Source organism: Tasmannia lanceolata, unplaced genomic scaffold (assembly GCF_043159265.1).
Source record: "Tasmannia lanceolata isolate RefF3 unplaced genomic scaffold, GAP_Taslan_0.1 ptg000015l, whole genome shotgun sequence".
NCBI classification, from domain to species: domain Eukaryota; kingdom Viridiplantae; phylum Streptophyta; class Magnoliopsida; order Canellales; family Winteraceae; genus Tasmannia; species Tasmannia lanceolata.
This window is the reverse complement of record NW_027518692.1, coordinates 40,234,613-40,256,959: the sequence shown is the minus strand read 5'-3', so window position 1 is coordinate 40,256,959 and position 22,347 is coordinate 40,234,613. Positions and strand designations below refer to the sequence as shown.

General features: G+C 40.2%; 1 protein-coding gene across 1 annotated transcript; it reads left to right on the top strand.

Moving 5' to 3' along the window:
* Positions 1 to 399: 399 nt before the first annotated feature.
* On the top strand, positions 400 to 14,158 carry LOC143847238 (glycine--tRNA ligase, mitochondrial 1-like). Its single transcript, XM_077355994.1, has 9 exons — positions 400 to 1,003; positions 5,699 to 6,081; positions 6,198 to 6,315; positions 7,306 to 7,500; positions 7,763 to 7,987; positions 8,676 to 8,735; positions 8,852 to 8,932; positions 9,040 to 9,445; positions 13,699 to 14,158. The coding sequence occupies exons 1-9, from the start codon at positions 638 to 640 to the stop codon at positions 13,935 to 13,937; spliced, it is 2,073 nt and encodes a 690-aa protein (XP_077212109.1). The 5' UTR covers positions 400 to 637; the 3' UTR covers positions 13,938 to 14,158.
* Positions 14,159 to 22,347: the final 8,189 nt, after the last annotated feature.

The window sequence follows — 22,347 nt, the reverse complement described above, 5'->3', positions numbered from 1 at the left end:
CGCTAAGGTTGACAAAAGCCAACCCGTATTTTATTCCCGGTTAGGTTAGGGTTAAGGTCTCGGACAACATGATATGACCCATGACACATCCCCTTATATTAACAAGGCTGATATTGGCACTGCCATGTTTTAATAATTGCACAAACTCAACTTGTCTTTTCTTTAATAATTTGATTGCGAGCTTTTTGGGTACAATTATAGCGTTTTGACAGTTCTTTAAATAATAAAAGACAAGATGAGTTAGTGCAATTATCAAAGCATGGTTTTGCTGTTATCATTTCTCTAAATGTTTCTTGAATTTATACTCGACCCGATTATCCAATCATTTTTTTTCTTTCAGGCCAACCCAAATCCCCACTCGACATGGTTTGGAAAATCCGGTCAGACCGATTGGGTTAGAGTTGAGAACTTTAAGGCGGATTGGATCAGGTTAGGGCTTAATGCTACGCCAGCTTGGATCAGGCTTTGCCCAACTCGTCCCAACTCGGTCCGAGTTGCACCCTAACCGAAGAGGCAAGCCACGTGTTTTGTCTCTCTCCTCATCTCTTCATAATATCCGCCTCACCACTCCCTCCTCGCACTCTTCACCTCTAACCCTACTTCCAAAATCCACGTCAGCAGACGGAATCCGTCTCCCATGGACGGCGCGGAGGAAACCCTAAGGCGAGATTTAGCCAACAAGCAGGCTGCCGTCGACGCCCAGGCAGTCGCCGTCAGGGATCTGAAAACCGGCGGGGCGCCGAAGCCGGACATCGAAGCCGCCGTGGAGGCACTCAAGGTTTTGAAGATCGAGACGGAGTCGATCGCCGGGAAACTTCAGGCCGTCATCGCCGGCACAAGCTCCGGCAGCCGGGAGGCTTTCCGGCAGGCGGTGGTGAACACGCTCGAGAGGCGACTGTTCTACATACCGTCGTTCAGGATCTACGGCGGTGTCGCCGGGCTCTACGATTATGGCCCGCCGGGCACCGATGTAAAGATGAACGTCCTCGCTTTCTGGCGCCAGGTAAGCTATTGTGCGCTGCTTAAGTGTAACTGTTAAGTGGAGAATCTGTAGTAGTTCATTATTATTTCCTTTTTCTGTTACAATCTAGTACTAGACTGGTTTGGTGTGCTCGTCTTTTGGGGTCTGTCGTCCCATGTATGTAATGGAGTTGGTTTTGATTTAGTGTTTGTAGGGGCGGATCCAGGAATTTACCCTTGGGGGAGACTAATTTACACTTGGTCTGCATTGGTCATTTGGGGTGGCGTGGGCATATAAAAGGGATTTTGCTAGTACTATAAATGGGATTTTTTTTGAATGGTTACTATAAATGGGATTTTGCCGTACTATAGAAGGGATTTTGGAAGTCAGTCATTGGGGGGCTGTGGCCACCCCTAACTTATATATGTCCCTTTGCTCCTGAGTGTTTGTGTCTGTCACGGAGTCCAGTTAGTATAATGCGGAGTCAGTTGTGGAGTTGTGGTAAGAATATTCAGTTGGAGAATTGTATTCTACTTAGACTCTTTCCTCATAAATGAAAGACAAACAGTTCTTGAGTTTAGATTTGGCCCGATGGAGTATGAAGATCCGACTCATAGCCTGTTGGGCCTGGGTGGCTAGCATTTGACGGGAGCCAACCCCCCAAAGGATTGGTCCAACCAGCCCTCTTAGGCAAGAGTGCCCACCAAACATCTTCTACTATCGTACTTTTGAAGACGCAACGGGACGAGTGCACTTCCTGGTCATAATTCCAACCATGTCCCCATGCCACAAGGCACATTCAACTTAAAGAACATGACGGTGTTTACGTTCAACAACACCGTTTTGTTGTGGTGTGGCCACGCAACATGTTGGTGGTAAATTCCATTATGTTTAAAAAATGATGGCATGGAAAGAAATTCAGCACCATTATTAGATCTCATAGAACAAACTTTACGATTAAATTGGGTTTAAAGCAGAGAAAAAAGGATTTTAGAAGAGATTATGTCTCATATTTGAATTAGGTAAACCTGCATACATCACGTAAAATATCTACGATTGTTAAAAAATAATGAGCATCAGAATGAGAAGGTGCGAAGTATCCACCTCAAATATCACAATTAACTAAACAAAATGGTTTGGATGAAAGAGTGCTCCCCGTAAAAGGTAAACATGTTTGTTTTACCAAAGGACAAATTTCACAAGTACATGAATCATGAAAAGAGATATCATAAACAAATTTCGATAACTTATGAAGAGTAGTAGTTGAAGGCAGGCAAGTCCCTGGTGCCAAAGCTCTGGACGAGTGGGAATGGGATGCCGTGAGTGTAGTGGGTTTGGTAGAGAGGTGGTAGAGGCCACCGTCTTCTTTAACCACTCCAATCGTCGTCTTCATTGCCAGGTCCTGAAAAATGCAGAAGACAGGAAAAAAGGTCACCTAGTCAATTGAAAGAATGAATTGACATGCTAACAGAGAGGGGGTTAAAGTTAAACAAGGGAACACATAAAACATATTCTAGATGCATAATAGGATTGAGATCAGTTGATCCCATGTGATATTGATGCAAAAATGCCATTATGTAATTTAACGGGTTGTGAAGAGTTGGTTATGGAAGAAGAATGCAGTAAATGAAGGGAAGAGACCATGTGGTCACTGACACCTGAGTTGATAATTCGGGAATGTGGATTTGAAGAAGTAGAACAACAAATGGATGTGCCTGCAACATGTGTCATAGGCTGTGCATTACCACCATTAAGCATCTAGAGGATCTGACTATATTGCTCAAGCGTTAAAGGAGGTACGACGGGCTGTTTGTAGTTTGATGACTGCTTATCACGTTGGGATGCACGGTTGGAATCAATGAGAGTGGCTGAATTGACTGAATCCGAAGCTAACCAAGTAATGATGATTGCTACAATGACCAATAGTCGAATAAGATTCAGGGACAGTGCATTTGAAATGACGAGAAAGCGTGACGGAAATGTGTCGGGAATGCGTTTGAATCTTTACCCAAGGAGTTGGTGCTCGGATACCATGTGAAACTTTTTAGGTGAATCGTGTTTCATTTATTCTAACATAGAGTACAATGAAATATGCATACAAGGATGGGTTTCCCATTTCAATGGGATTGTCAAATATAAATCCCCTTTATCGTGGGATTTGTATCTCTCTCTCTCTCTCTCTATGTACAAGAGTAACATTGCCTCATTGACTGACGTGTCTTTCTCATAAAGACACAACCTTACTAATAATATCTATCTATATTTGTATACAACAATTACATTGCTTATTTCTTACTAAAAGACACACCCTTCCTAATACTCACCTCAATACCCAACTTGCGATTAAGATTTTGAAATTGCGCTTTTCCCAGGGGTTTAGTAAATAGATCAGCTACTTGCTGGGCATTCAGATGATAACACCTCATGAATTTGTTCGTGTTAAAACATCTTATGAGTTTGTTCTAGTTTATGGCTTTGACTCTTTTAGACTGTACTCTGACCATTTGGGGTTTTCGGGCCTCTCTAGATGCCACCCAATTTGGTCTATAGTTATGAATAATTTAATCTTTTTTGTGAATGCCCCTATCTGCTTGGAAGCCATTAACTAAACCTTATAGCTATTTCTTGTAAATAATTGTATTTAACTTCAAATCCATTTGCATATAAGATTATATGCGAATAATTTAGAGATATCTAAAAGGGCCTTTGTCTTTGAGTTGCTTATAACACGTAATTAATAATATTTTATGTTGGTATTGCATTTTAGAGTGTAATTATGTTATAACCCTTCTAAATTGGTAGTCATCAAACATATTGTTCCATGGATATCTATATTTAAGTTATGTGGGAAATGTCTTGTCAATTCATTCCTTAACCCACATAAATATAATTACCAAGGAAATTTCACAGCTAGCAATTTCAGTGTGGATGCAGTTGCGTAACCTTGCATCTTCTCTGAAAATTGCTACCTCTGTAAATACTAGCTGACCATATGCAGGTTTGATGATGAAATTGGCCCTTTATCATAATGTACAAAAGTGCATGCAAATACATAGCAGTTTAACTGTAATTGTGAAATCACACTATGCAACATATCATCTGTTGCACTTATCCATGCTTGTTTTGGTGCCATCTTGAGGATGTGTTGGCATGGGGTGTATTGGTGTACCCATTGTTAAAGAAGCTCATGAATGTGGGAGGCTGCTAAACTGTTCCTGAAACTGGACACTAAAAACAGAAAAAAGGTATACAATTATGCTGTTAGTCTAGAGTCTAGACGCTAGAAAGACATTGCGTTTAGGCAAACAAGAACAGTAATAAAATACCTATGGTGGTTTGTGATGATCTCAAGCATCTATGTGCGTCAAGATTAGGGTTATTATGATCTCCAGTTAATGGGCATCTAACTCTCAAATTCTGTTATATCTTTTTTTTGAGAGATGAAGGAAAAATTCATTACGAAAGGAAGAAAAATAGAAAGAGAGATGGCTGAGGTAGCCTTAGAACAAAACTGCAAAAGCAAAGGAAAAAAGAGAACTAGACAATCAGGGAGGTAAAGTACCCAACACAAAGCGATCCTATACACTTCCTCCCTGGAGTGTTCATCTGTCGTCTCGCTGTCACACTTTCAATTGTGCTTGGACTAGGGATTAATTTCTTTAATCAAATCTCTAATTGCTATAGTATTCACCTACCCCTAAGGTCCCGGCTTTATCGTTGCTGCTCAAGAAATGGCATTAAAGGAGTCACCTTCAACAAAGAGAGCCAAAGTGCTCCAATTTGAAAATTTGAAGCCCATAAAGAAGAGTAGAAGCTTCCACCTCATTAGAATCCTCGATACGAATAGGCCAAGGGAAAGCTTTTACAACTATGCCGCGGTTACTTGTAAATCACTTCCAATTCTGCTGGTCCTGGATTGCCTTTAGAGCTTCCATCGAAATTAAATTTGATGCAAATAGGAGGATAAGTCCATTTTTTGCTACCACCTTGTCTTTTCTATCATGACTCTCAATCAATGTTCATTCAGTTCACCTCTCTGACCAAAAGCCTCAAATTTCTTCGTTCGAGTGCTCATTTGTTTTTGCTTGTGCAAATTTTTCTGGCATTACTGGAGCAGTAGAGCAGGCGTATGTTTAAGAGGATCCTTTTGGGGGGCCAGATCTGACAATATTGCGTAGTGGTTGGGCTATGCTAGCAAACCTCATTGACTAGGATATTGAGCAGCATTACCTTCAAATAGTGTAAATAAATTAAGATGTGGATATGTCTGCATAGTTGAGTAGAATTACATTCAAATAGTGTAAATAATACCAAAAATATGAAAATAATAACTGGATATCTTTCCAATAGCCATGTTGACGAGTGTTCGGCGCGGCACATTTTTAGAAAATGGAATGTTCCCGACTCCTCGTTACATAGATTTAGGAAGTCACGACTCAAGACAACATTTGTTGAAATCTATTGCATTTATTGTATCTCAATATTCTCTACATGTTGGAAAACTCTATGTTGCTATGCATTTTTATCATGATTCAAACTTCTAGAAGGACTGTACGGTTGTTGCTAATTTTTGCCATTGCTTTTAACTTTCATGACCTTACTGAAAGAGAAGAAACATTTTTCCCACCAGCTTAGAGTTCCCACAACTTATACTTCAGAAAATCTACGCTGTTTAGTATGTTCTCATGGTCACTGTTGATGGTGAATTTTTATCTTTTCTGCCATTTTCATTTTCAGCATTTTGTCATCGAGGAGAATATGTTGGCAGTGGATTGTCCTTGTGTCACGCCGGAAGTTGTCTTGAAGGCCTCAGGTCATGTTGACAAATTTACGGATCTTATGGTTAAGGATGAGAAAACAGGAACATGTTATCGGGCTGACCACTTGCTCAAGGATTTCTGCAAGGAGAAACTTGAGAAGGACCTTACATTGTCAGCTGAGAAAGCATCAGAGATGAAACACGTTCTTGCAGTTTTGGATGATCTTTCTGCAGAAGAACTAGGCGCGAAGCTCAAGGAGTATGGTATAACTTCTCCGGACACAAAGAACCCTCTCTCCGAACCTTACCCTTTCAACCTAATGTTTCAAACTTCAATAGGTCCATCTGGCTTGAGCCCTGGGTGAGAATTTGAATCATATATCTGTATAGTGATAACTTTTCTGCAAGAGGCTTCTTTGTTGGGCATTGAGATGTTCCTCACATTTTGTGATTTGACGATGGTTTTGTGTGTTGTAGGTATATGCGTCCAGAGACGGCACAAGGCATATTTGTGAACTTCAAGGACTTGTATTATTACAATGGGAACAAGCTTCCCTTTGCTGCCGCCCAGATTGGCCAGGCTTTCAGGAATGAGGTTTCTTATCCGTTCTTGACTCTTGTTTCTGGTACGACTACAACTGTATGCATGTATACATACATAGGTATGTATGTATGTGTATATGTAGTTAATATGGAAGTGGATATTCTTGCCTAATTAGGTAGGTATCTCAACCTGCTAACGAGCCATTATGAGTCCACTGCCTCAAATTCCTCTTATTGAGCAGTCATTTTTATAATAATTGAAAACCTTTCTCATTTGGGTGAATTGTGATTGAGAAGAAATCGGAGGATAAGGAAGTTTGCTTCTTCTAGTAACTGGAAAGCAATCTTTATAAGTAAAATCGAATCTGAATTTAATCTTCTGATTTTTTATTAAAAAAACAATGAAAAATTAAACAACGTGAGAAAAAGAGAAAATGATAATGGAAAAAATAAGGGCTACTAAGAACCTAACTCAAGGACTAATCCAGTTCAGGAAAAGTTTCACTTTCCTTCTTTTTTATTTATTGGACAAATTATAAGATCATGAAATACTGAAGTAGGTCTTGTTGTCATTGACGGTGACTTTGTTGCTTAATCGTGGATTTCCCTGTTCAATGTTTTTACTCGTTTTGGGACCCCACTTGATTATTTTATTCTTTCTGAATATTCAGCATTTTCCAGTGAATGTTTGGAATCAAGCTTTCGGCAGCCAAAATGGCAGATTGGCCTTCATGTTCACAAGAACAAAGTTCTTTTGTTTGTGAAGTCCCTTAATGTCTTGGAAATCACGCACCCATGTTTTCCAGCAATGATAACTTGTTTTCTTTTTACTGATCAAAATTCTTTAATTTTCTAAAATGTTGAAATATCTGTGATATTTAAGAAAGAAAAGAGTCTAACAAGTTCATGCTATGTACATGTATGCATGCTCAAGAGATGCACGCTAGGCACATAAAACTGCGGATGCCTAACTATCAATTGATGTCGCTGAGCTCCTAATTCTACCTCTAGTCTCATGGAGTTGACTTTCGCTGGTGCCCAGATATCTCCTCGCCAAGGTCTGCTAAGAGTTCGTGAGTTCACTCTAGCGGAGATTGAGCATTTTGTGGATCCTGACGACAAATGCCATCCGAAATATGGTGATGTTGCTAATTTAGAGTTCTTGATGTTCCCAAGAGAAGAGCAACTGGCAGGGAAACAAGCAAATAAACTTTGCCTTGGTGAAGCAGTTTCAAAGGTGGATTTCACTTTGGTTTTGTAAATATTCGTGAACCAATTATTTCCCTTAGCTGTTGTGATACGGATTGTAGGCCCACATGGAAATAAATCCCTAAGAGTCCTAATGGCAAATATTACTCTTATTGGGCCTACAATCCACATCATGTTGTCTCTGTTGTTGAATATTTGGTGTTCTTTAGCTTATATATCATCACTCACATCATATGACCTCGTGTCCTGCAGTGTTCCTGAACAACTATTTTATCTATTTCCTTGGTTAGGGGACTGTAAACAATCAAACACTCGCATACTTCATTGGGAGGGTATACCTTTTTCTGACGCATCTTGGAATTGACAAAGAACGGTTGCGTTTCCGGCAACATCTGCCAAATGAGATGGCTCACTATGCTGCTGATTGTTGGGATGCTGAGATAGAGTGCTCCTATGGCTGGATTGAGTGTGTTGGTATTGCAGATAGGTCTGCATATGATCTGCGTGCTCACACGGTAAGGTTTGAATGAACTATTAATTCGGTAATACAATAGTTACAATCATGGATTTAAATTTCGGTTCCAGTTTAAATTTCGGCCTTGGCCGAAACTGAAATTTCGGGCGAAATCCTAATATTTCGTCCGAAATCCGGTACAAAAAAGGAATTAATTAATTTTTATGAAAATTTGTAAAAATATTGAATTTATTTCCAAAATTTGGGAAGTCCGAGCAAAAATTTCGGTTTTGGTCTCAGCCGAAATCCGAAATTTCAGATTTTGGTCGAAATTTAAAACCATGGTTACAATCAGTGGCGGAGCCAGGATTTATACATAAGGGGGGCAGGTTATACATACATTATACATAGGGGGGGCAGCTTATACATAAGACTGGGCCCAATTGAGTTGGGCCTATTAAGGAGTTTGGCCCAACTCAACAGGGGCAGCTGCCCCCCTTATGCTACATGTAGCTCCGCCCCTGGTTACAATCATGTTTGACTAACAGTAGTCATCATTACCTCTCCTTTAAAGACCCGCCTTGTATTTGCCTTTTATTTCCAAAAGAACCAATCGTAGGTCTTAGTGAACTTACGTTTCACTGTCGTGTTCCATCCTTCCTGAAACTCTTTTTTGTTAGCTATTTCATACAATCCACTAATTTAATTTGAGTATAATACTCATGGGAATCTGTAATGCTGTATAACAGGAGAAGAGTGGTATCCCTCTCATTGCTCACGAAAAATTTTCAGAGCCTAGGGAGGTGGAGGTATTGTTCTCTCATTAGATTTATTGCTCACTATACACTCTTCTTAGAATACGTTAATATCATGGTTGGTTCTATTAATGTGGTTGTGTGAATGACTCGTGATGTTTACAATTCAGAAACTAGTCATAACCCCAGTAAAGAAGGAGCTGGGTCTTACCTTTAAGGGTAAACAAAAAATGGTGGTTGAAGCTTTGGAGGTAAACTATGGAGCACTATCTTACTCTCTGTTTTGAGTTATAATTTTAAATATTCCCAAACTGAACTTTTTTACACTACATTTCTTATTAGTTCTGTTTATGTGCAGGCCATGAATGAAGTGGAAGCTATGGAAATGAAAGCCGCTTTAGAATCTAAAGGGGAAGTGGAATTCCAAGTTTGCACTCTTGGGAAATCAGTCACGATCACAAAAAGTATGGTATCTATTTCTAAAGAGAAGAAGAAGGAATACCAGAGGGTCTTTACACCTTCTGTGATCGAACCATCTTTTGGTATTGGACGGATAATCTACTGCCTTTTTGAGCATTGTTTCTACACAAGGGCTAGCAAAGATGGGGATGAACAATTGAATGTATTCCAGTTCCCCCCTCTTGTGGCCCCCATCAAGTGCTCTGTCTTCCCATTGGTTCAAAATCACGAGTATGAGCAAGTGGCCAAACAGATTTCCAAATCACTGGCTGCCATTGGGATCTCTCATAAGATAGACATCACAGGTATGCTAGTAAAATTAAACAAGGTAAACATATGAATTGCTCACTTGCCAAAACAATAAACCATATAACTAGCTACTGCTGAGAGGGATAGAGATATTTTTGCATTGGTCAGAAACCTTGAATTGGACTGTTAATTGCATGAACTTGAGCCTCCATGACAGCTCATGTTTGTTTCCTATCTTTAGGAGCATGGAAGTAAACTCCCTTGATATGTACTCTCTGCCAGAGCCCTGAGACGAAATTCCTCAACCTCTTGATATTGAGATCGTACTGATTTTCCACATGAGCTTTAAAGATTACTTAGGATGATGCTCATACTTTAGAATCTTGTGATCTTTGGGCACTTTGGGCCAATAACTAGAATTTTTGAACTCTCCATTTCTTTGACGAGATTTCTGATTTGGTGCACGGATCGTCTATTATCTTCAATCACATTTTAAGATCTGCGAACAATGTGGCAGATAGGTTTGCAAGGAATGGGGTGGGGAGGTCCGAGCTGGAGATGTTTGACTTTCTTCCCCCTTGAGCTTAATTCTCTATCTTTTCTATTTTCTCTTTTTTTGTACCTCTTTGTTTGCTCTTGCTGTATTTCTCGGAGGATCATCTCGGTCTTCCTTATATATATATATATATATATATATATATATATATATATATATAGAGAGAGAGAGAGAGAGAGAGAGAGAGAGAGAGAGAGAGAGAGAGAGAGAGAGAGAGAGCGAGAGAACGGTTCCTCCACACATGTGTAGATAAGTTATCTACACACTAGCTTAAAATACAGTGGAGGGCATATTGTTTGGGTGATCCAAACCATCCATTTGATTGGCCCTCACATAGATAGGGCGTCCACAAAAAATCAGCTCCATAGGAGCATCCCAACCCTATGATTTGTGGAGGTAAAATGGACGTGTATAAACCTTCACAAATCTGTCCATTTTTTGCCTCCACGGTTCGAAGGGTTAGGATGATACTATGGAGCTGATTTTTTGTGGACACCCTATCTATGTGAGGGCCAATCAAATGAATGGTTTGGATCACCAAAACAATGTGGGCCTCCACTGTATTTTAAGCTAGTGTGTAGATAAATTATCTACACATGTGTGTAGAAACCATTCTCTCATATATATATATTGAATCTCAAGCTGATGCTTCAGATCATAGCCAAGGTGTGGGAAGGCCAAGATTCGATAATTGGAACACGCAATATGATACACTCTCAAGGCCCTAGTTTTCTAGAGAATTTTTGAGGCAAACACCATCCAATTTTGAAATCGCTTCATTCTAAGAAGCTTTTGGTAAGGATTCTGAGCAAATGGATGACTTTTCATAGAAAGCGTCAACGGAAGGATGCAGACGATCTTCGAGGTGGTATTCTCAGATGGAGAGTGGGGGACTAGAGGTTTAAGTGATGTGGATTCATAAACACCAGTTTCAGAATGGCATGCAAGAGTTGCTCCTTGGTTTACCCGCAAAGAAGGAAGGATTGAATGGAATCTATTATTGAAGTAATCTTACCATGGAAAAACATTTGTCCTAATCAGGGGAGACAGTTTCCTATCTACATGCACCCATTTTTTTGGATCCAGACGATCCTACAGAGATGCTGCTTTAATGGAAGCCACTTGATCGAAAAGCATGGAAGAAAATGGAGGTAAACAGAGTCAAGGTGGAAGTTGAGGAGAAGGGATCGGAAAGGAGAAGGTGCTATCTTCAAGCATGTGCAGTGCGTAGGTATCATCAAACCCGAGTGGTCAAAGGATGAAGCAAAATGGTGGATGCAAAGTGATTTTTGGGGATGATGCTAAAATTCCTACAGATCATTGGGAGATGTTTTTTCAATGACAAGGAATTTTATGAAAAAGAAAAGACATGAAAACCCACGACCGAGATGGTCAATACAAGATAGATAATAAAAGGTAAGAACCTAAAAAGGGAGCAGACACATCTTATCCCGGGAGGTAATCCAATAATTCAAGACTATTCTTATGAGCCCCCTCCCTGGGCATCGTATCTACATCACTAGTTGCTAATCTCTTCACATGGCAGAAGGGTATAGCGAGTCCTCCACTCGGTCCTGAATCTCTTCAAACCAATGAGCGAATCTCTAGGGTCTCGGTTTACTTCCCTTTAGCCACCTGATAACATTAGGAGTCTCCATCCACTATAGTTTGGTCCGTAAGGCTGAGATCTAGGAACCTTAACCCCTAAAACACTGCTCTAACATCCGCTTCGTTAGAGTCTGTGACTCTGATAAGACCTGAAAAACCCCACTACTAAGACTCGTGTTCATCCCTTAGCACGCCTCCTACTCAAATTGGTTCCTGGTTTCCCAAACTAGAGCCGTCAAAGTTTTAGGAAAACCGGGATCCGGTGGTTCCCAATCTTGAGGTTGCATCGATAAGTGATCTGAATAGGCACATAACTCCATCCACCCGTATCATAGGTCGTGAACTTAAACAAATCTCAAAGACAGAAGAATCCTTACACAGGAGCTAATTAGCGCTATTATTTTCCAATAAATGTACCAAGGGCTTTTTACTAAGCCTCTAAAAGACCTTTGGACGGGTGGTAAATTCTAGTCATCTGCTCGGAGTTAAAGGTTGTTTCCTTCGCCTCTTTACCCCTTTTGCGGTTGTATGAGTTATATGGAAAGAGAGAAATTGAACGGCCTTTGGTAACAAGTGGTCTTCTTGTGGCCATTTATTTGGGGTGATTTTAGTCTTCTTCTTGTGGTTGTTTGTTTAGGGAGATTAAATGCACTCTTTGCTCGTGGGTCATCTTGAGCAAGGGGTTCAATGTTTGGCTAGAAATTGTTGGGGATAGTGGGAGCATTATGAAGAAGGAAGCTAAGTGGATTTCTGACCGCATCTTCATTCCTTGCCAAGTGGTGACTGGTAAGGAGTGTGGTATCAGGTTTTCGATTTCTTTGGTATCCATTAGGTACTTCCTCAATTGTTCAAGGATCTTTTGCAAGGATGGTGGATTCGAGTAATCTGCTCGGAGTTAAACGATTGTTTCCTTCAATTCTTCACCCCTTTTGCGGTTATATGAGTTATATGGAAATAGAGAAATCGGAGGATCTTTGGTAACAAGAGGTCTTCTGGCCGTTTCTTTGGGGGGAGATTAAATGCATTCTTTGCTCATGGGTCATCATGAGCAAAAAGTTCTATGTTTGGCTGGAAATTGTTGGGGATGGAGGGGGCATGATGACGAAGAAAGCTAAATGGGGTCCCCCAGTCCCCCCACCCCCAACTTTGGCAGGGGAGTAAGCAGGGAGACTTTGTATGTGGGCCAATCTCTTCCGACTTTGTAAATTTGTATTTGCTCTATGCTTTTAAATGATAAGAAAATGTTCACCGATTCAAAAAAAAATTGCCGATGACTTGAGACCCAAGGTACTCTTTTGCAAGGTTGCCAGATCGGGAATCGAAAGCGGGAATCAAAACGGGAATCGAAAGCGGGAATCAAAGGCTCCCAGGAAAAAATCCTACTCAAGGTTGCCAGAGCGGGAATCGAAGGCTCCCAGGGAAGAATCCTGCTTCCATGAGTCTTTTGTACCATTCACACACTCCAGTGTATGCAACTATGCATACAGAAGCAGATGTGTAGGGAGAGAAAGACTGTTACATGTGCAGTCATCTACCACTGGCATGATGTGAATAGTAGTTATGGTACATAGCAAAACCATCACCCATGTGGAAAAGACAAATAATGCCTCTGGTTTTCATTATGATTTGCTATATGCCGTTTTCAAGTAAAGGTCATGGGGCAGTAAAAGGACAAGAACACCCACCTATTGTATTGATAATAATGGATGTATGGATGTGTGATGAATGCTTTTAATGTTGATTGTAAAACCCGCTGGTGTCTAGGTTGCTTCTCGATGGATGGTATTCCTCCATGAATACTGATTCTCCTTCCATCTCTACATCCAAATGGTGAATGGACGGTTGCTTATATGTTTATGTTGGTACCTCATACATATGCATCATCATTGTATGCATTGATCAATGGATACATGCAACTGACCATACATGCACTAACGTGGTTATGATTTTGCATGCCTGTTTTGTGGATTTATGTGATTGGACTCCATGAATGAGTGGACTGATGATATGAAAATAAACATGCATGTTTGGATCTGACCATGGTTCCATACAGGGGTATGCATGCAAGTTTGAATTTTATTTGATGCATAATATGTAGGTTTTTTCTCCATGCATAGAGGAAATTGAAAGAGTATGATGCTACAGGTACATCGATAGGTAAAAGATATGCGAGGACGGATGAGCTTGGTGTTCCCTTTGCCATCACCGTGGATTCTACAACATCAGTTACCATTCGAGAGAGGGATAGCAAAGATCAAATCCGTGTCAGCATTGACGAAGTAGCATCGGTGGTGAAGGAGGTGACGGACGGACAAAGCACATGGGGCGACGTGAAATGGAGGTACCCAACTCATTCATCCACATCTATAGTTGAATCAATTTGATTTAGTCTAATTGATGGTAATAAGTTAATTTTTCTTTCGAGACTTAAAATTTTGAGTTCTATTTACGAAATTTGCTGTGTATCAGAATCAACTGGTATATAGTCAGAAAATATGCAAACAAATGAGGGGAAAAAGAATTTTGCTCTTGGTTATAGCAAAAATGTATGGAAACAAATGTATTCTTTCCTTGTGTTTTATTGTTATAAGCTTATCCTGGTCTACATTTCCTTCATGCTGGTGCTGCTGTTTCTTATAAAGTAGAAAATGCTGACCCATATACCTTAAACAGCTTACCTTCACGCATGTTCGGCCATGGTTGTGCATAACGGGGCTGTTTGGTTTGCGGATAGTGAAGCCAAATATTTTCGGCCATAGTTATCACAAAAATATAAGCTAATTCTTTGGTTGTTGTTCCTTTGAACAGGATATGCCTTGTCTAGGCTAATTTTGGTTTTTGTTCCTTTTATTTCAGGAACACAAGTATGATGTTCCTTTCTTTTCTTTGTAAGCTTAAGCCGATTCTTGTGAGGGCGACTTGTTCTGTTGGGCAGTTAGGGCAAGCTGTTTGGTTGCCATTAGATCGGAATGGTGATCTTCTGGATCCCTTTTTTCTACTTTTTTATTCCCAAGTAGACAGAGCTGGAGTTGCAATTAGGGGTGTCAATGGACTCAGACGGTATGGACTATCCGAATCCAAACTCAAACGGACAAGATCTAGACACATTACCAGGTTCCATGGACACATTTTAGGACACTATCATAGGATCCAAAAGTATTACCGATCGGATCTAGACAGTTAACAAAAGCCCGTGGGACAATCCTAAATCTGACTTTATTATCCTATTTTACGAAAATAGTATTATTTCATGGGTATTTTAGTAAAAATAAGCCATATGCATTTTTTTTTAATAATTCCTATTTTTACTATTTTTCATTCATCTCTTAAGTCTCGATTCACCTACTTCTCTTCGTTCTCTATCCATTGACCCTAAGTCCATAGCCCACTGCTTCGCTGCTGTTGTGGCTCACCTTCACAACTATCGCTCACGCTTGCCCTCTTTTGAGAATTTTAACTGGGTAAAATGTAAGTAGGACCTACTAGGATATTCTGATGGACAGTTCGAACTGATCCGACCGATAAGAGGTTTGAATAGATTGTGACTAAGACATAGGTAGATCAGATCCGAAGTAGATCGGTTGACATCCATTATCCCGAGAAATTGGATCTAGACACATTACCAGGATCCATGAACACATTTTAGGACCCTATCATAGGATCCAAAATTATTACCGATTGAATCTAGACAATTAACAATGGGACAGTCCTAAATCTGACTTTATTATACTATTTTATGAAAATATCCTCTAATTTTTAAGTATTATTTGAACGGTATTATAGTAAAAATAAGCCGTTGCAACTCACCCTACAACTACGGGTCACTCTCACACTCGCCCTTCTCTTATGAGAATTTTAACTGTGCAAAATGTAACTAGGACCTACTAGGACCACCCCGATGGACGGTCTGATTTGAAATGGATCGTGACCAAGGCACATGAAGTAGAATCGGAAGAACACTCCGAATCCGATCCGACCGATAAGAGATTTGAATAGATCGTGACTAAGACAGGTGGATACAATCCGAAGTGGATCCGTTGACACCCCTTGGTGCAGCAACACTTGTATTCTTGTATTCAGAGTAAGAAACTTTTAGCTCTGTTTGGTTGTCTCCCCTGCATGGAGAATGTAATGTTCCTTTCTAGGAACATTGATGGAGTATTATGGATCGGATGGATGTGTAAGGATTGGGCCGTGTGGGGCCACTTTTTGTGTGTTTGGACATAGTCCATCGGGCCGGATCATGTGGAGGTGGTCCACTTATGCGGCCTATGGAATGGGAGTTCCTTTCCAGGGCATGGGACCAATGGGTTATCTTGCATTAAAAGGAGCCAGGAGATGGGCATCTATTGGGGCTGTCTATACGTTCAGGCAGAAATGATATCAATACCCTCTCTCCTTTGGTATATGCTAATACTGGTGAAATGGGAAGACCACTATCATGGTTTTATTTCTGCCTTGGTGCTAAAATGATAGGGGCACCCATTTGTGAGTGTGGCCATCGTTGGGCAAAACCCACTCTCTTTTGGTCAAGTTCACTATGGCATTCAAATGATATTGGCACCCCATGTGTTGGGGAGTTGAATGATTTTTGTTGCTATGTGCATTATTTCCGAGTCTTCATCAAGAAGTCCAGGGTCATGCAAGGGCCTTTGGCCATTCTCATCACAAGTGTTGAAATGATAATGGCACCCACATAGGCCTTGCAAGGGATGCTCTGTTTTTGGTGTTATTTCATCTCCAATTAACAAACAGACGGTGGATTATTTGGCTATAGTGGACCTTCCCCTTTGGTATTGAATGCAATGAGCATTCTTCCTCTCCTCTAATCTTCCTCCTTGAACAGTGAGTAGTGTGGATCACATTTCAACAACAGCCCAAGTATCCATCTCAGTTTGGGGTGCGATTAACGGTCCATTTTTTTTTGTAAATCTCGTGAATATCAACTCCCAATACTATTATAATTAGAATGATACTTGACCATGTGATTTCCTTGCAACACCGTGATTGTATGGATGGTTGTGCATGAGAGTAATGAACTTTATACGAATGTTCAGCTCTGCGCATATCGTGTGGTTGTGTCGTTTAATATGTTGAAGAGCTCTGTAGTTGGGCGTGCATAAATTTAGAAGGAGATCAGCAAGGCCTCTCACAGAGAAGACATGGATGTGGCCTGGCATAGCGAAGTGGAGTGGGGAGTGAAAGTAGTGTAGTGTGTTGTTTTTAAAAGTGTAGGGGAAGGGTTTCCAATTAATTACCATCAAATCTTCATCTTGAGTTTTCAGTTTTTTTATTGGAAACTGACTCTATTGCCAACTCTACAGAACTCAGTCCGACCAGAAGAATTAACGTTGAGAGAAAAATGCAACCAGATGCAATAATACAAGCTATTTATGGCCTAAAAATGTGATAATCCAGCAAGAATTAACTCTCACCTTCTCAAGTCTTTCACTTTGTGCCCATCACTCACAACTGGCCCCACTAATATTCAAAGGAATATTTATTCATTGGTTTCCAAACATGGCCTAAAAATCATGTAGAGGTTTATTTTCACCTGTTTAAGTTTTAGTACTCAATTGAACCACTATGTTTGGTATTTAAAACATTGAGAAGAATGCATTTAAACAACCTTCTGTATTTCCAAAAGTGTTTGGGAAGAAGAGGCTTACAAATGGAAATTGGTATACAAACGGTAATCTCCCTTTTCTCATGAAGGGTTGTCTTATTTGACGAACAGATGCAAACTGTATGTTTTATCTAATGGAGAAACTATCAAAAAATTATTATTATCGCTTCTAAGGTCCTTTCTGGATTGCAGGAAAAACTCTTCTTCCATTTTTTTTTCCCATAATATTTTTTCTTTTACCAATTTAGAAGAATATGCTCTATATATATATATGAGGAAAGTGAAGCTACACCGCCGGTGTAGCTAACTTAGCTACACAGCCGGCTTAAAATACAATGGGCCCACATTGTTTTGGTGATCCAAATCATTCATTTGATTGGCCCTCACATAGATAGGGTGTCCACAAAAAATCAGCTCCAAAGGATCATCCCAACCCTACGATTTGTGGAGGCAAAAATTAACGTGTAAAAACCTTCACAAATTTGTCCATTTTTGCCTCCATAGTTTGAAGGGTTGGGATGATCCTATGGGGCTGATTTTTGGTGGACACCCTATCTATGTGAAGGCCAATCAAATGAATGGTTTGGATCACCAAAACAATGTGGGCCCATTGTATTTTAAGCCGGCGGTGTAGCTAAGTTAGCTACACCGGCGGTGTAGCTTCACTTTCCTCTATATATATATATATATATATATATATATATATATATATATATATATATATATGAAAGGGTTCCTGCTAATATTAGCAGGTAAGCTTACCTGCTAACGTTAGCATAAAACAAGGTGGGCCCACATTGTTGCGGGGATCCAAAGCATTCATTTGGAATGCCCTTTCTTGGATAGGGTGTCCACAAAAAATCAGTTTCATTGGATAATCTTAGGGTGTCCATTTGTGGGGTGAAAAAATGGGCAGATTAGTGGACAAACAGTATCTGTCCATTTTCACCCACACATGTCTCCTATGACGATCCAATGAAGCTAATTTTTTGCACACACTCCATCCATGATGGGGCCTTTCAAATGAATGCTTAGGATCAACCCAACAATGTGGCCCGCCCTTGTTTTACGCTAACGTTAGCAGGACCCCTTTCCTTATATATATATATATATAGAGAGAGAGAGAGAGAGAGAGAGAGAGAGAGAGAGAGAGAGAGAGAAAAGTGTCTCTAGTCGGCCGACCGAAAACACAGTGGGCCCACAATGTTTGGATGATCCAAGGCATTTATTTGATAGGCCCTGACATAGATAGGGTGTGCCCAAAAAATCAGTTCAATAGGATCATCTTAACCCTTCGATTTGTGGAACTAAAAATTGGACAAATTAGTGAAGTTTTATACCCATCCATTTAAACCTCTACAAATCGTAGGGTTGGGATGATCCTATGGAGCTGATTTTTTGGGCACATCCTATCCATGTCAGGGCCTATTAAATGAATCCTTCGGATCACACAAAAACTGTGGGCCCGCACTGATTTTTTGGCGGACGGACTAGAAAACTTTTCTAGTCGGCCGACTAGAAACATCAACCCCCCCCCCCCCCCCACACACACACACACATATATATATATATAGAGAAAACGGTTCCTACACATATGTGTAGATAAGTTATCTACACACTAGCTTAAAATACAGTGGGGGCCACATTATTTGGGTGATCCAAACCATTCATTTTTAAGGCCCTCACATAGATAGGGTGTCCACAAAAAATCAGATCCGTAGGATCATCCTAACCATTCGAACTGTGGATGCAAAAAATGGACTAATTTGTGAAGGTTTAAAGACATCCATTTTACCTCCACAAATCGTAGGGTTGGGATGATCCTATGGATCTGATTTTTTGTAGACACCCTATCTATGTGAGGGCCTTTAAAATGGATGGCTTGGATCACCCAAACAATGTGGACCCCCATTGTATTTTAAGCTAGTGTGTAGAGAACTCTCTACACATATGTGTAGGAACCGTTTTCTCATATATATATATATATATATATATATATATATATATATATATATATATATATGAGGAAAGTGAAGCTACACCGCCGGCTTAAAATACAATGGGCCCACATTGTTTTGGTGATCTAAAGAATTCATTTGATTGGCCCTCACATAGATAGGGTGTCCACCAAAAATCAGCTTCATAGGATCATCCCAACCCTTCAAACTGTGGAGGCAAAAATGGACAAATTTGTGAAAGTTTTTACACGTTGGATGGGGCATTGCAAATGAATGGTTTGGATCATCCAAACAAAGTGGGTGCCTTATGTTTTGTGAGCACCACCTCATATAAGCTCATATCAGGCTAACCTCAGGAACACACTCTCTCTCTCTCTCTCTCTCTCTCTCTCTCTCTCTCTCTCTCTCTCTCTCTCTATATATATATATATATATATATATATATATATATAATTGGGATTTGCTAGGAACGATGCCGAAGGCATTTTGTGCGGGCTGGCTGTTGCATGACAGAGCAGCCACCTCAGATGAATTAAATGAATAAGACAAAATCTGTTGAAAAGTGAGCATTTGTGGCTGCTCTTTCATGCAACAGCCGGCCCACGAAATGCCCTGTACGATGGTCCCTAGCAATTCCATATTATTTAGAGGGACTCCACGTCATTAATTAAGGTCCTCTGAATAAAACTTGAATAGTAGTTGTTTGAGTTATTTTCTGTCGTGAGTAATTAAATAACGAAAAACTAGAAATTTTTGGAGACAAGGCACCGTTCCTAAGAAACTTCAAGCTAAAATCCACAATTTTTGTGGATTTTGGCCTTGATGTTATAAAGAGGGGACAATAATGCAGCCTCATTAGAAATGCAATAATTGCCCACGAGACACGCCATCGACTCTCCAATGCGTGTTAGCAACCAAACGTGGGAATTTTGCTAATGTGATACCCAATTGCCTGAGCCACCTTGGCTCTTTGCAACCAACCAACCACCCGATTCCGATATGTGATTCCGGCTGTCCAAATCAGGTGGCAGGCAGTCGTTGAGACTGGTTTATTCATTTTTTTCCTACTGTATCTAAATTTTCTCTGATCGGACAATGGTAACCGTCCAGTCTTTCTCCTGGAAATGAACGGCCCACAGTCAACAAAAACAGAAATTGTGTCAATCCAACGGTCACTACCATCCAAAGGATTGTTTAGGAATATCACGCTGTTTCTCTTCATTTTAGTACCGATACCAGTATGGAAATTCTCCTTTTGTCTGTTTCGCTATCACAGCTCATACGTAGATCTCATAAAGACACAAATACCCTTTAAAATATTAAAATAGACAAAAAGAAGGTACTAGGTAGGACGTCCTAGTTCTGAAAAGGGCATTTTTTTTTACAACTGATTGGACTTGACGAACTTGGCTTTTCTGTTACCCTAGCTTGTAGGAACAACAAAGGCTACGCCTAGCTTACATCGTTGGGATAGGTGATAACTGGTTTTTTAATGACACGTGGAAAGCTGCGACTGGCAGAGAAAGAGAGAACGAAGTGACGTGTACAAGACACTCGCGAGCCAGACAGCCCCCAGTTGCAGACATTGCGCCGAGCCGCGTGCGCTGAGCGCGGCTCGGCTGCCGAGGAAAGAACAAAATCTCGCACAGCAATCCCTGTACCTTTCAACGTGGAAAGAGAAACTCGGGCACGGAGATTCCCTCGTATCATCATGCCTCTTCATTCCATAATTTTGATAAGAGCACCTCATAATTTTGTCACTCCCCCAATTCCGTGGAAGGAACTTTTGCATGGGTGAACAGCCACATAGGCCTAATTTTTTAGCAGATTTTGTGTTATTCATTTGATCTGTTTGGTTACTCGGGGCGGCTCAGAAAGCAGTGGAATATGAAGTCAAAAGAAGTCCGAGGCGGTTGTTCCCTCCTCCAGACCAAGCTGTCAAATGGCTAAATTGCTTCAGTGACACTGTTTTGTTTTAGGGGCAACCATTGTATTTGCTTGGAAATACTTACCTATTAGAATAGTGGTAAGTAGTATCTGGTTGCCAACCATATAGAGTAGTTGTAAGGGTTGTCATTACCAATATAGATAAAGGCAAAAAAGGGGGAAGAGAGAGCATCATTCTCAAGAAATGCAAGCAAAATTCCACTTCTTTTGTGGTTCTCGGCTTCGATGTTATAGGAGCGGGACAAGGCTCACACATTAGCAGACATGCAATGTAGAAGACATCGCTGGTATTATCCACGGATTTCAATAGTATATTGGGAAATAAAAAAGGAGTTTCACATCCAATATTTTAAAGAACAAAAAGTAAAACAACAAAAATAGGTAAGATGACAATCTACGGGGGCAATGACACTGTTAGTTTAGGTTTGTTAAAAACTTCTGTATGAAGTGAAGTAGAAGATGGAGCCTAAGAAAACACTGCGACACATCACTTTTATTGGAACCCAAATTGAATTCAAATTTGGAGCTTAGCATGGAAAATGAAGTGTTTTCCGTTTCCTTCCCACCATAAGTAAACTCAACTGAACCGAGCCTAGGGAATATTGACAGCCTCATTAATAACTTGAGAAAAAAGAAGAAAAAGACAAAGAAATTAGAAATAAGATGAAAAAAAGAAAAAGAAATTCTAACGAGTCATGGAAAGTACAATTTCTTAGCAGCTGTTTTCTTCATAAACTGAGCAACTGCACTTTCCTGCATTTACAGGACTGAGAAATATAAATAACATTGAAGAAGAAACAAAATTGTAAAATCACAAGATTAGCCCTGCTCCATTCTATTTGCCTTTAGTACTCCTGCCACCTTAATGCAAGGGAATATGAAATTTGTCTCTTGTTTTTCCTGGAGGGCTCGTTTTGCCAACCCAAAAATGTAGGCATTTCCACCTATCCCAAAATGCCATTTTCCCTATTTTCCATTTAGGAGGTAAATAGAAGACTCGTTTCAAGTGGTAAAAAAATTGGTTGTGGATTTAACGGTAAAACAGAGTTTAAGCAATGCCATTGGGCATTTGGAGATTCAAAGCGAGGCTCATTAGACTGTTAGACTAGGGTCGGGTTTTCCATAACCCTACCCTACCTGAGAAATTATCTCGGATCGGGTGAGGTCGTGTTTAGTTTTCTTTGAAAAAAAACACTAGATCCATACACTCAACCCTACCCAAGATAGTTTCTTAGGTTGGTTCGGTCGGGTTTTTATTATTTA